Genomic DNA, 15522 nt, shown 5'->3' on the forward strand with positions numbered 1-15522 from the left:
TTTAAAAATCTAAATTATAAATCTAGCCAGGTGTGGTGTGTGTGCCTGTATTCCCAGCTACTGAGGTTGAAGCAGGAGGATCTCTTGAGCCCAGGAGTTTGAGGCTGTACTGCACTATGATGGAACCTGTGAATAGCCACTGGGCTCCACCCTGGGCCAGAGAGCAAGAACCCATCTCTGAAAAAAGGAATGTAAATGTAGGTTAATTGGGTAAGTCAGACAATTTAGCTTCTAAGTATTCGGATACAAATAATAGAAATATTTTCTACTAGAATAAAACAATGTAACAGAAAGAATACGTCTTGATTTTATTTTATTCATTTTATTTTATTTATTTTCTTGAGACAGGGTCTCACTCTGTTGCCCAGGTTAGAGTGCAGTGGTGTGATCATGGTTCACTGCAGCGTCAACATCCTGGACTCAAGTGATCCTCCTACCTTAGCTACCCAAGTAGCTGTGACCATGGGTACATGCCACTAAACCTGGCTAATTTTTCTTTTTTCTTGGGTAAAGATAAGGTCTCACTATGCTGCCCAGGCTTGACCTCAAACTCCTTGGCTCTTCCTCCCACAGTGCTGGGATTACGGGCATAAGCCACCAGGCCTGGCTCTATGTCTTGACTTTAAAAGCATCAATACAAAGATAAATAGTCAAATACCCTTTGCTACCTGAACTACCCAATCTCCAACTGTCCATTCAATTCTCCTCTCCTTGAAATAACAGAATAAAATGGACTAAATATTTATTGAACTCCCATTATGTGCCAGGGCAGGCACCTTACACATATTATATTTCATCATAACAATCTTATATAAGAACTCACCAAAGTTACACACTCGGTAGAAAAATGGATCTGGTATTCTAATCCAGGTCCATCTAATAGCAAGACCTCTGTTCTTAACCACTATACATCACTGGAAAAATGGTGACTGGGTCACTGAATCCCTGGAACCAAGCCAACCTTCCAGAAATTCTCTGCATTTGTGTGGTTAGTGTGAGAGTGATCCTTTAGCATCTCTCCAAAGAACACTGCTCTCTAGTCAGGAGGGGTGCCAGTTAGCCAGGTTTGCCAGTATACTATCATTACTAGAACTAAAACTAGAACCCCTGAGGGACGCTAGTATGCAATATGTTACAAATATTGCCAACCATACCCAGGTTTAACTCATAGGGGCATGAATGCCTAAGAAGTTTGTAAAATACATCAAAGAATGCTTGACTAGAAGCTCTGGTCTTTGGCATCATAGGAAAATTTTGGCAAAAATACTTACTTAATTTGATGTTCACTTCCTTGCATGTGGGACCGGAACATATCTAAAGATGTAAAAGCAATACTACAAATATGGCAAACATAGGTTCTCATACTAAATGCTGAAAAAACAAAGAGTTCAAGTTAAGAAGGTCAGTATAAATACATTTAGAATCACATAATGTTAGAACTGGACAAGAATTTATTAGAGACCATCTACTTGACATTTTCCAATAAAGATGGGGCCCAGAGAGGTCAAATGACTTGGTCAAAGTCGATCAAGTTAGTAGTAGTGTTAGCCTCTCAGAGCCCACCCTCTTAATTGAATGCCCAGAATTCTTTACACCACACCATACTGCTTCTCTAGCTTAACTTCTTCCCTAAGAATCTGCTATCTGTCTACTTACTGTTGCTACATGGAGGTGCAACAGGCACCTGAAATTTAGCATGGCCAACCAACCTTTGCCTCTGAATCTCTTAACCAGTCTCTTTTTGTTTGCCCCAACTCTGTTTCCACCCAACCAAAACCTGAAACGTCCCACAACATTAAAAACAAATAAAGGCAAATTTTTTACTCTCTTACCTGAGATCACTGCAGTGCCTTAGTTACCAAAAGTAATTTCCACAGATTTTAGAAAGGAGAGAGGTTCAGTGAGCCCCACTCTCAGGATAAAAGCTGAAAGCAAAATTCTAAAACAAAACTACTAGTTACCACTTCAAAAGAGTCAAAAGCTATACACTAGGAACTATATAGTAACTGGCACACTATTCTGCTTTGTAGGTAGAATTAGAAGCAAGGGATACATTAATTTTTTAAAAATCTCATCACCCTTCCACTTTATCTTTGATCAAAAGAAGCAAATTAATACATTTCATAAGCCAAATATGAAATCGTTCTGACCCTAGGGAGGAGGAAATAAATTGGTACCTGCAAAGATTTTAGGGACAACCACGGTAATCTTCTTTTAAACCAAAAAGTGACCTAATCATTTAAAAGAAGCTAAATTAATTATTATCAAGTATATTGGCCTTGTCTGAGCAAAGACTATTCATAGAAACAGGAGACTGCTTGCAAGGGGAAAGAAAGATGCTGACTCTGAAGAACATGAGGCTGCACACTACTGGCTATTGCGGGCCCAGGAAAACTCAGCAGGTTATGTCAAAATATGAATGAAATGTTCCCTCAAAACTATCCTTTTCTATGCTCTAATTTCATGCATACTAAGTCACTTTCTGATTATAATTGGTTTTTCATATTCTTTGATACCAAGAAAAGGATACCCTGGATGACAGACATCAAGAAAAACTAGGAAATGGAAATATGTATCTCCTCTTACCATAAATCAATACCAGAATGACAATACAATAACTTAAAGTACAATGTTTCCCAGACTTCTCTGATAAAAATCAACTGGGGTGTCAGTTAAAAATATAGATTCCCAGGCTCTCCCCTGGAGAACATGATTCAATGTTTCTGGGGCAGGGACAAGAAATTTCTATGATCACAAATATGGCAAATGATTATCACAGGCTTTGTGAGAAACATTAAAGTAACATCCTTCCAGTTAGTTATTTACCAGCCACTTTCAAGTTTGTTTGTGGTTAGTGAGTCCCTGATTTCAGGCTGATCATCTTGAAGATTTTGGATTTCTTGCAAAGTTAAGGACTAAACCCAGGAGAGTACATATTCACAACAACCTCTTTCAGGAAATTCTTACCATCTTTTACAGGTGCTGGAACTTAGGCTCAGATTAACTTTGCCAATACCATATATTTTGAGGGTACCCAAGTTGTGCAAGATAAGCAGGAGTCCTGGTTTCCTCTGGATTAATGGTTCTCAATGCTGGTTACACATTAAAATCATATGGAAAAATTTAAAAATATTGATGTTACAGCTCCATGTCAGACCAATCAAATCAGAATCTCTAGGAGTGGAATTAGGCACCCTTACTTTTTGAAAGCTTTACATATGATTTAACTGTGCAGCCACTGTTGAGCACTTGCCCTAGATCAAGCTTGTCCAACTTGCAGCCCACAGGCCACATGTGGCCCAGGGGGCCTTTGAATGTGACTCAACACAAATTCACAAACGTTCTTAAAACATTATGAGATTTTTATGTGATTTTTTTAACTCGTCAGTTATTGTTAGTGTTAGTGTATTTTACGTGTGGCCCAAGATAATTCTTCTTCCAATGTGGCCCATGGAAGCCAAAAGATTGGACACCTCTACCCTAGATTATTGAGCTAATAATCTTCATTATGACTATAAACTCAGATTATATTTCAGAGTTTTTACATATTTATTTAGTGCTTATAAAGTATACTGTATACAGTGTTCTCCTCTGTTCCTGCTTTGTGTCTCCACAAACTACATCAGAAATAATATTCTAATAGAGGTAACATAGAGGTTTAGAAGAGCTGCCCGTCATGTATTAAAGATCCAGAGGCATTTCTAGAACTGTAGTCTGATTACCATTACCTTAGCCCTTGGCTTTTTCACATACTGATGTTCTTTATCTTTTTCTAGGATTCAGACATCTCAGAAAATGATATATAAAAGTTGTGTAAACCTTTCTGTGAAGATATGAAACCTATTTATGTCCCCAAGGTCAGAATTCCTGACTGAATCCTCCTGGGGCCTGCCTCCATTCTGTTTCTTATACTCTCCACTCTTTTATTTCAGAGACTATTCCGAGGTTCTGTTCTGTTCTTGGCTGTTCTGCTCTCAGCCCTTCTAGGATTCCTTGTTTCTGAGTTCTCCCAGAAACTCAGGCTCCTTTATAGCTTGTACCCTTCAGAATCTTCACTAACCTGAAACTTGTGGGGCCTACTCTTCCCCTAATCATAACCCTATCTCATAAGTCTCTGAACTAAGGTCTTTGTTTTCAAAGCATAAATTGGGAAAGTGCATGTCTAACACTATTTTCAATCTTGGCTCCATATAAAAATCACTTAGGGAGTTAAAAAAGAGAACACAAAACATGAACATGTAAGTCCCAGAGATGGTAATTTAATTGATTGGAGGGATGCCCTGAGCAATGGGAGTTCTAAAAGCTCCTTACATGATTCTAATTAGTCAAGGTTGAGAACCACTGGTCTAACATCTTAAACGGGGAAAACCCAATTGAGAGCTGCACATAATCAAAACTGTAGCTGTCGGGAAGAATTGCTAATGGACGCTGGGTTTAATACCTAGGTGATAGGATGATCTGTGCAGCAAAACCACCATGACACACATTTACTTATATAACAAATCTTCACATCTGCGCATGCACCCATGAACTTAAAATAAAAGTTGGAAAAAAACTGCATGTGAATATCGGATTTATGTTATAAAGAAAAATAGAAAATGTCCAATTTACCTATTTTAAAATTATGACGGGACAAAACATTTTTACAAAACTAACATTTGTTACAAACCTATTCTGTGATGGGTACTATATATACTACTTCAGTTTATTATTATTCAATCCTGTAGAGTCACATTATTTTCATTTTATACCAGAGGAATCTGTGGTGCAACTTGGCAAGTGACTATATCTCCAAATCTATGTTTATCCCTCTATACAACACTGACTCTCAATAAACAATTTGCAAATATGAATTGAGAAAAAATTATGTCCTCATTACCATATAAAGCACTAAGAAGGATACTGAAGAATAAAATATAATCTTTTGTCTCAGAGAAGCTAATTCCCTTGAGGGGCTATAATTGTATCAATTGTCAATGAACAGTAAAGCCTATGAGAAATCAGAGAAAGGGGAGAACACAAAGAACTAGAACAGTAAGAGAAGTTGTGATGGATCTTTGAGGACAGAAAAGATTTGAATTTGTAAGAAAGCAGGTAAGGGCATTCCAGGGGATGAAACTAATATCAAGTATGGCAGAGACAGAAATCAGCACAATGTGTTGAATCCAAATAATCGGTTTAACAAACACTGAATACCTATGTGGCACCAAACATCAGGTTAGACGCCAGGGATACAAGATGAATGAAACAGCCAAGTTGTTCACAAATCCAGTGTGAGAAAGATACATGAACAAAAAATTTCAGTCTCACTTGGTAAAAGTAAGAGAGGTATGTTTAAGAGGTATGCGAGCACAAAGAAGCAGGGGCACTTAGCATAATACGGGGGTCTGAAAAAGGCTACTGGAAAAGATAATGTCTTAGCTAAACTTGGAGGGATGATGAATAGTTAACCTGAAAAGAGTTGAGAAGAGTGTTTTAGGTACAAAAATTCATGAAAACAGCATAGAAGTGCTTACAGGAACTTCTTAAAATTTGGAATTGTTGTAGAGTAAAACATAAGGGAAAGAGATGGGAAGAGGCAAAATGGGTCAGATCAAAGAAAGACTTATATGTTATGCTAAGGAGCCTAAATTTTTTATTTTGTGCTTTGGGAAACCTCGAAGTGGTTTATGTATTAAGTGACGTGGTTGGTCAATTGTGTGTTTTAGATGAGTCTCTTCTGTGGCTGCAATACAAAGGATTCATTAAAGAAGAGTAAGCCTAGAAGTAAGGAGATCAGGCAAGACATAATGAGGACATGGACTAGATGGGTCTCAGTAGGGGTAGAAAGAAGCAGGGAGATTGGTATAACATTTAACTTTAAAACTGGCAAAAGTTAGTGACAGAATGAATGTGACGGATTGGGGAGAGGAAAGAATCTAGAGAAGTCTAAAATAATTCCCAGAAACCTAATTTGGTAAGTGGGTGGGTGGTGATCCCATTAACTGAAATTGGAACTTCAGATGTATGTGTTGTTTTAATGGGTGGGAGAGTAGGCAATGGTGAATAGTGTAAGTTTGAACACAGGGTCTAAGATATCTACAAAACTTTCATGTAAAGGTGTCCAACAGGCAGTTATATACAGGAGTATGAAAGGCAGAAGATAGGTCAGAGAGATTTTGGAGATGTCAGAACATGGGGGTGGACAGTCAAAATAATCAGAGTGGATGAAATCTCCTGAAGATAATGTATGGGTAGGCACAGGAATAGCAACATACTGATAAAACCCTGGAGAATGCCATTCTTTAAAGAAAGATGGTAGAGAAAGATGAGCCTATGAAAAGTCCACCAAAGCAAAGGACAGCAAATTATAAGAATGAACAGGAGACAGTGATGTCAAAGGAGCTAAATAAAGACGTTCATTGGACTTACAAATTTAGAAGTCACTTTGCCACTGTGAGTAGTAGTTACAGTGAGGTGGTAGACTGGTGGTATGAAGGCTGAGGGAATAAGTGCCAAAGAATGGCAGTGAGTTGAGTAAATAATAAGTGGAGACGGTAAGAGTGGACTACATTTTAAAAATAACTTGGTTAAGAAGGGAAGGGGAGAATGTAGTAGTTAAAGGAGAACTCAGGGTTACAGGAGGATTTAGTTAAACCAAGATACTTGGTAGTAATCCACATCTGATGGCCAAATTTTTCTTGATGAAATCACAAAGGAGCTTGTCTGAGAAGTGTGAAGAGAAGGAGTGTAGAGCAGGGGAAGAGAGTCTTGAAGAATGATATAGGTTTAAAATTGTTGCTAAGGGGAAAGTGAAGGAAAAGGAAACAGATTAAGTAAGACTAAAGGCCCAAAGAGGTTAGGTACCAAGACTCTGAAAACATACCCAATCTCTATACTTTATAATTTTCCACAGCATCACTCAGTAGGCTTTATGCAGAAGTAGAAGATGTAGAGGGTGGAACTGATCCAGGGTTGAAATCCTGCTACTAGGGAGTGAGGGAATAAAAATGAGGTACAAGTAAGCTTTCCAGAAGGTTGTTACAGCATTAAGGTGTGAGGTGATGGTAGCAGAAATGTAATGAATGGCTACAGAAAGGAGAAATAGTTCTAAGATTTGATAAGATTTGCTAATGGATAGGATATAGATAATTAAGTAGTCAAAGATAGCCTCAAAGATTCAAGTGTAGGTGACTAATAAACATTGGAACTACTAGCGAAGACAGAAAACTTGGGAAATTCAAGTTGACTGTAGAGAAAATTATTAATTCCGTTTTAGGGATGTTGAGTTATAGGTGAAGGTGAGGCATCTGAGTGCAATAATGGGGCCAAAAATTAGTAAGATAAACAAAACAAATACAATAAATAAAAAATACATACATACTTTAGTTCCATATCGTTATGGTAGCCATTCCTGTGCTAATAAGATCTGAGCTGGATGAGGGACATGAAGAAAGCAGTGAGAATGATGAAGAAAAAGAGAAAGATTAGATATGGGAGAAACATATATAAACAATAGCAGATGGAGAGGAAGGCAGACAGAAGAAAATGGGTGATGAGTGAAACAGTTAAGGTGGCATATGTTAAATTATTACCACTTGCTCACTTGTAATGAGGGCATCTGCTGTTACTGTTCTTTGAAATTCTCGTCACCTAGTTAAAATTCTCCAGGTATTTTTTAATGTTCAAATGTTTACTGCTTTCAAAATGAAAGAGCCAAGGTAGGGTTGAAAAATCTGTTGAGCTCTAGCTTCAGAGGCTAATGTAAAGTGATTCCAATGACCGGATTAAATTATGCTGATGATCATCCCCTCTCCTCCACCATCAGATGATAATTTCACCAAAATCCTTCTTTCCTCATTCTAATAACATTAAAACTTCAGGGTGCCAAAATGGCCCCCTCATTTAGAAGTGACAGGAGTACACACACTTCTCATAGTTAACTCAGTTCAAATTTACCTAATGCTACAAAATTAGAAGCCCCTTATTTCAGATACACTCAACCTAGCAACAGGAAAAATACCTTAACAAGTGAAAGTTGTCATTTCTCTAAACATATACTCCTACTTTCAGAAGCCCTAGCACTTGTATTTCTACACTTGCCTAAATCAACATTCTTCATAATCCTAGATAAAAACACGTATCTCTATGTAACTTTCTGGGATATGCTGAATCACACTAAGTAGAAACCTGAAAGAGCAGAAAACAGAATAAGCACTCAACAAATAAAGATAATTAATAGTTATCTGATGCATATATTAAGCTAATCTCTATTGAAGTGGTCCTATTTCTGTGCGAGTTTCTATCTATAGCACTGGAAATATAGATGAATTAGATGAAGTCCCTTGCCTCAAAGACCTTACATTCTAATTGGAGACAGACACATGGAGAGATACTTAGAAATGCAGTTTAAGGAAGCACATAAGATTAACCTTGAAGTAATTGAATGAGTGGGAGTTAGCCAGGGGAAGTGTTATAGGGATATTCCAGACAAAGTGGCAGCATGAACGAGGGCATAGACACAAAAAACAGGGTAATAGTTTCTGGAAACCACATGTAGTTTGCAGGTACTGACCCACATAGATCATGCCAGGAAGTAGCAGGGGATAAGCCTGGAGAAGGCAGGCAGAAACAAGATGGTGGAGAGCTATGAAGCTTAGATTTTATAATTAGAAGATGAAGGAACAATGAAGGGTTTTAAAGAAGGGGAATGACATGGAAATACTTACACTTTAAGTGAAACACTGTAGTGGTTAAATTGGGGGTGGGTTTGGGGAAACAAAACTGGAAGCAGAAAGAGTAGTTAGGAGGTTGTGGCAATCACTTCTCAAAACTTATTCAGTACAAATCACCTACAGATCTTGTTAAAATGCAGATTCTGATTCCGTAGGTCTGCAGTGGGGCCTGAGAGTCATTGTTCTAACAAGTTCCCAGGTGATGCCAATGGTGTTGATCCACAACCCACACACTGAGTAGCAAACCTCTAGGAAAGATCTTGAGGACCTGAACTAATGTGGGAAGCGCAGGGCCGGAGAGAAGGGGAGAGTAGTATTCAGGAGGTAAAAGAGTCACAGCTTGGTGCTTCATTAGATATATGAAGTGAAGAAGGTGGTGTTTGGGGGTTCATAGTTACCTGTGGGTTTCTACTTTGAATGACTAGGTGGATTTGAAATGGCTATGAGGCATCCAGGTGAAGCAGTAGCTGCCATTTGGATATGTGAATCTAATGCTTGACAGAAAGGTCACAAGCATACAGATGAGAAATGAAACCAGGGAAATAGAAATCGTGTTTGTAGAGTGAGGTCAAGGATGAAACCATGGGAATACCTACATCTAGGTAATGAATAAAAAAAGAGCCCATAGAGAAAACAAAAAAGAAACAGAAATAAGAGGAGAAGAACCAGAGCATAAAGAGTTACATATGACAAACAATAGAGCTTCAAGGAGGAGAGAAGAATGAACATTTTCACATGAAGGAGAAAGGCTGGGTAAAGAAAGAACTGAAAAATAATAGTGAGTGGAGGAAAAGAAATGGGTGGAAGAGAGAATATGAAAGGGGAATAAAATACACTAGTAGTGAGAAGGTGCCTGTGGGGGGAAAAATGAAAAAAAAAAATATGGTTAGAAGAGCAAGTGGATCACTCCAGTCAGGATCAGTCTCTTTACTGTGCCTGAATTCTTGCCACTCTTTCTTAGCTCCAAGCCCTTTGGTTCATCCTTTCTTTTTCCCACTTCTATCCATTGAAAATCATCTAAATATATGAAGATTTTTCTGGACCATTATGCTTCACTCATCTAGTTACCAAAAATATGTACATAAAAATGCGCCTGTCGGCTCTTGCAATGAAGTATTATTAACCTAACTAGTTTACACGCTCGCTCCTTTAGGGAACTGTATTCCCAAGAATGACTAGCCTAGCACCAAAGAGACACTTAAAACATACTTAGTAAAAATGATATAACCACATGATATTAATTTAAAATGCTTCCTTATGTATATACGTAAGGATCCTTATTTACCTAAAATAACATGAAACCATGAGAATTCCTATATTTGATTCTAAAATTAAGAGGGGTCATCCAAACCATTCAGGTTCTCATTTCCTAGGAAATGAACAGATCAAGTTAGATGGACTTGTAAGTCCTTATAAAATTCTATGACTCCATGAATACTATCAACCTCTCACTCAAGAAGAGTAAAATGGTATGTAAATAAGCTAGTATGTTTTATAAAATACAAACTTTCTATGAAAAAGTTTTGGGATAATTTTATGTTTACCATTTGCATTTGATTTTGCTGGAAGAGATTTCTCTCTTATTTTGTCTACAAATGTCTCCTTGGCTTCATTTCTTTTGTGTTTTTTTTTCCCAACATAATGTTGTTGAGTCATTACTGGACTATTAAAGGAAGCAGGATAGAGCTTGCAAAATTTGTTCGGATTATTCAAACCCAAATCACTGCTGGGAGAGGAAGGCATAGTCTTGTCTTTAATCCCACCTGGAGGAGGCTTGACAGGAAGGGGCTTCAGGAATGTTGACTCTGCAGAAGTAGTAAGAGGCACTCCTGCTGAAATAGTTGTAATAAGAAGTGATAAACACATTTTCAGATATTAGAACTCATTTATTGTAAAGTACTAGGGAAATTTATAATTCTCTAAAAACCCACTCCCCAGACTTTTTTTTTTCAACAGACAGCTGCTGGATAAAGCATCTAAAGTAAAAAAGAATTTCCTTCTGTGAGAATGGAAATGTGAATATGAATTTGTCACCAAGTTTGATATGAGAAGGAAGTAGTATTCTGTATTAGGCATTGCCTAATTATAGTCATACAGAAATCAATGAAAGTATGATAGCCATCTTATGATTCTTTAAAATTAGTGAGGATAAAACATATGATATTAACTTCTAAGTTAGTCTTTCTTGAGTAACAAAGTAAGGCGTCTATTCATTCTACATTTGTGATGTCTGCATCAGAATAAAATCTATGCAGTTGTTTAAGACTATAAAACTATACATGTTCCTACAATTCCAGTATTTCATAGCTCTTTTATTTATCCTCCTCTCTGAGCTCAAGTTGATAAATTTTGGGAGTGAAGATAAAGCTTTTACAAAATGTTTTTTCTTTTAGGGCACACTGATTCTGTCTATCTTTTGAATGACAGGCAGAAAAAATGTATAAAAATTAGAGACTAAAAAAATAATTCTGGCTTCATTTATTAAGAAAATAAAAGTTTTAATAACATATCTTGTGGCATTGACTTTGCTGGGTAACTATGAGTTCAAAATTGATGAGTTCAAATTATACTATGAGTTCAAAATTGATGTTGGTGAATTTTCCATGCCAGGCATGCCTTAGTCCTAAAGTGTTGAAGCTACAAAGAATGTGGTAAATTATTTATTACAGAGGATTAATCATCTTTTCTTGTTCTAGCACATGCATTTATAAAAATACAAGTTGGGTTTTCCAGGGTATACTCTGCCATCTTGGGCAACTTTGAGTCAGTTTTCTCATATGTGCTGGTGACCCAACATCACCAGAAGAAGGAAAGACGCAATGTTTTTATAATTCCCTGTATTTTCAGGATTTAATATAAAATAAGTACTCAGTAACTAACTGATGATGCTGGTAGTACTTCATATTTACAGGAAGAAACAAATACGCTGTCATAATAGAAAGAGAGTAACTTTTTTTTTCGCCTACAGTTAGTAGGAAACACATAACTACATTATGGTGAAGACACTGATTTGAACACTCATATGAGATAATGTTTTGGAAAATACTAACGCAAAAAAGATGCCAAGGGGAAGAAGTAAAAAGTGAAGATTTTATTATTTGATTAGAAACTGACAAAGCTCCAGCTGCTTACTGTTGTTTCTTTATAGCAGTATAGCAAATCACTTGCTTTTGTTTGAATTTAGTGAACTGAAAAGGAGAGGTCATAACATTTCTTAAAAATCAACTAGCAATTAAAATCTCCATATTAAATGACAAAGACACAGAGATTAACTGGGAAGAAGAATAATAATCAAGTTATTTCAACTGGGGTGAAAGTCTCCCCCAATAAAAAGGATATGGCAGAGTTAGACAAAACATGATAGGCAGATCCTGCATTGAAGATCAAGAGGTGAACGGAACCTTACCCATCTCTGGTTGAAATCCTGATGGAGATGCCTGATCATGTTCCTCCATTAATTGCTTCAGTTTTGTAGCATGGACCTTTCCCACATAGTGAGACTGAGCAATAAGTGGAGAGCTAAACATCATGTTGCAGAGATCACAAAATTTGTTTTTGTCCACTCCTTCATACCTATGCACCTGAAATAGGCACAATCTTGTTAGAAAGATTCAATAACTCAAAGTTTAGATTACAATACCAACACACATCACTCACCTGAAAATTCTCAACATGCATCTTCATTTTCTTACCAGGCACTTCATTTTGTTCCCCATGCATTTGAAAATAAAAACTAACATTTTGAGCATGTTTTTCACCCTGAAAAAAGATATAATATGACTTTGTTTATTCAATAAGAGTCATTCAAAATTTACACCTTTCTGAATTTGAGGATGGCACTCATGTGTGTTATGTTAATATATTTAGTCAAACTTGGTACAGACACATGATTTCAAATCTCTAAATGTCAGTTAAAATGAAAATAATGCTAAATTTAGAAGCCAATAACTTTTAGATTCTTGTTTTTGAAATGGATTCCTAGTTGCTGCCCAATATCAAATATCTTCTTTTTACTTAGTTACAGATCTTGAGCTACGTACCCAGTTAAAAGACTATGTTTTTCAGCCTTCCTTTCAGTAAGATGTATCCATGTAACTAGATTCTGGTCAATAACATATAATTTGAAGTGTTATGTAGAACTTCTGGGAAGCCTCCTTAAATGACTGGGCCATAAGCCCTTATTCTACCCTTCTTCCTTACTGCTTTTGGAATTAAGATACAAAGGATGGAGTTCCAACAGTCATCTTTGGACCATGGTGGACATTGAGGAGGAAAACCAGTTCATCAGAGCAGAAAGACAGAAAATGCCCGCCGGGCATGTGGTGGCTCATGCCTGTAATCCGAGCACTCTGGGAGGCTGAGGTGGGCAGATTACAAGGTCAGGAGTTCGAGACCAGCCTGACCAACATGGTGAAACCCCGTCTCTACTAAAAATACAAAAATTAGCTGGGCATGGTGGTGTGCTCCTGTAATCTCAGCTACTCAGGAGGCTGAGGCAGGAGAATCACTTGAACCCAGGAGGTGGAGGTTGCAGACAGCCGAGATTGTGCCACTGCACTCCAGCCTAGGCAACAGAGTGAGACTCTGTCTCAAAAAAAAAAAAAAATGCCTAGGTCCCTGATAATGTTATAAAGCTGTCATATCAGCCCTCTACTACCTCCCTTGCAAATTCTTTTATGTGAGAAAAGAAATCCTTCTGGGTTTAAGAGACATTAGAAATAATCTCTAACAAACATATAATCAAATATGTAAGAATAACTAAGATGTTGGTGTAGGGGGAAGGGAAACTAACATTTCCTGAGCACATAATGTGAGATAATCACTCTCTCTACAGAATTTTATTTATTTTTAAAATTTAATTTAATTGTATTTTTCCATAAGTTATTAGGGTACAGGTGGCATTTGGTTACATGAGTAAGTTCTTTAGTGGTGATTTGTGAGATTTTAGTGCACCCAGTACCCGAGCAGTATACACTGTGCCATATTTGTAGTCTTTTATCCCTCGCCTCCCTTCCACTCTTCCCCCCAAGTCCCCAAAGTCCATTGTATCATTCTTATGCCTTGCATCCTCGTAGCTTAGCTCCCACATATCAGAGAGAACATACGATGTTTGATTTTCCATTCCTGAGTTACTTCACTTAGAATAATAGTCTCCAATCTCATCCAGATAACTACAAATGCTGTTAATTCATTCCTTTTTATGGCTGAGTGGTATTCCAGTGTATATATACCACAGTTTCTTTATCCACTCAGTGACTGATGGGCATTTGGGTTGGTTCCACGATTTTGCAATTGTGAATTGTGCTGCTATAAATGCGTGTGCAAGCATCTTTTTCGAATAATGACTTCTTTTTCTCTGGGTAGATAGCCAGTAGTGGGACTGCTGGAGAAAATGATAGTTTTACTCTTAGTTATTTAAGGAATCTCCACAATGTTTTCCATAGTGGCCGTACTAGTTTATATTACCACCAGCAGTGTAGAAGTGTTCCCCGTTCATCACATCCACACCAACACCACTGTCATTTGATTTTTTGATTATGGCCATTCTTGCAGGAGTAAGCTGGTATCACATTGTGGTTTTGATTTGCATTTCCCTGATCATTAGTGACGTTGAACATTTTTTGTGTTTGTTGGCCATTTGTTGCCATTTGCATATCTTCTTTTGAGAATCATCTATTCATGTCCTTAGCCCACTTTTTGATGGGATTGTTTGTTTCTTACTGATTTGTTTGAGTTTGTTGTAGATTCTGGATATTAGTCCTTTGTCAGATGTACAGATTGTGAAGATCTTCTCCCACTCTGTAGGTTGTCTGTTTACTCTGCTGACTGTTCCTTTTGGTGTGCAAAAGCTCTTTAGTTTAATTAGGTCCCAGCTATTTATCTTTGTTTTTATTGCATTTGCTTTTGGGTTCTTGGTCATGAAATCCTTGCCTAAGCCAGTATCTAGAAGGGTTTTTCCATTGTTATCGTCCAGAATTTTTATAATTTCAGGTCTTAGGTTTAAGTCTTTAATCCACGTTGAGTTGATTTTTGTATAAGGTGAGAGATGAGGATCCGGTTTCATTCTCCTACCTGTGGCTAGCCAATTATCCCAGCACCATTTGTTGAATAGGGTATCCTTTCCCCAACTGATATTTTTGTTTGCTTTGTTGAAGATCAGTTGGCTTTAAGTATTAGGGTTTATTTCTGAGTTCTTGATTATGTTCCATTGGTCTATGTGCCTATTTTTACACCAGTACCATGCTATTTTGGTGACTATGGCCTTATAGTATAGTTTGAAATCAGGTAGTGTGATGCCTCTAGATTTGTTCTTTTGCTTAGTCTTGCTTTGGCTATGTGGGCTCTTTTTTGGTTCCATATGAATTTTAGAATTGTTTTTTATAATTCTGTGAAGAATGATGGTGGTATTTTGATGGGGATTGCCCTGAATTTGTAGATTGCTTTTGGCACAGAATTTGTAGATTGCATTTTCACAGTATTGATTCTACCCATCCATGAGCATGGGATATGTTTCCATTTGTTTGTGTCATCTATGATTTCTTTCAGCAGTGTTTTGTAGTTTTCCTTACAGAGATCTTTCGACTCCTTGGTTAGGTATATTCCTAATTTTTTTTTCTTTGCAGCTGTTGTAAAAGGGGTTGAGTTCTTGATTTGATTCTCTGCTTGGTCGCTGTTGGTGTATAGAAGAGCTACTGATTTGTGTACATTAATCTTGTATCCGGAAACTTTGCTGAATTCTTTTATCAGTTCTAGGGGCTTTCTGGAGGAGTCTTTAGGGTTTTCAAGGTGAACGATCATATCATTGGCA

The 15522-nt window shown here is 37.3% G+C and overlaps 1 protein-coding gene across 6 annotated transcripts in view; it reads right to left on the reverse strand.

The window, feature by feature from the left end:
• The window catches only part of ZMAT1 (zinc finger matrin-type 1), a 49647-nt gene that overhangs the window by 3057 nt on the left and 31068 nt on the right, over positions 1-15522 (reverse strand). For 2 of the 6 annotated variants that reach the window (XM_054472028.1, XM_054472031.1), the window contains exons 3-6: positions 12372-12473; positions 12121-12295; positions 10478-10546; positions 1272-1371 (exon numbers count right to left, since the gene is read on the reverse strand). In XM_054472028.1, the coding sequence (XP_054328003.1) occupies positions 1272-1371; positions 10478-10546; positions 12121-12295; positions 12372-12473 (446 nt within the window). Of the gene's footprint in view, positions 1-1271; positions 1372-1832; positions 10229-10258; positions 10547-12120; positions 12296-12371; positions 12474-15522 lie in introns of those variants that run through there. The other 4 variants (XM_054472032.2, XM_054472029.2, XM_063660801.1 and 1 more) reach the window with 3 other exon arrangements.

This window comes from Pongo pygmaeus, chromosome X (genome assembly GCF_028885625.2).
Source record: "Pongo pygmaeus isolate AG05252 chromosome X, NHGRI_mPonPyg2-v2.0_pri, whole genome shotgun sequence".
In the NCBI taxonomy this organism is placed as follows: domain Eukaryota; kingdom Metazoa; phylum Chordata; class Mammalia; order Primates; family Hominidae; genus Pongo; species Pongo pygmaeus.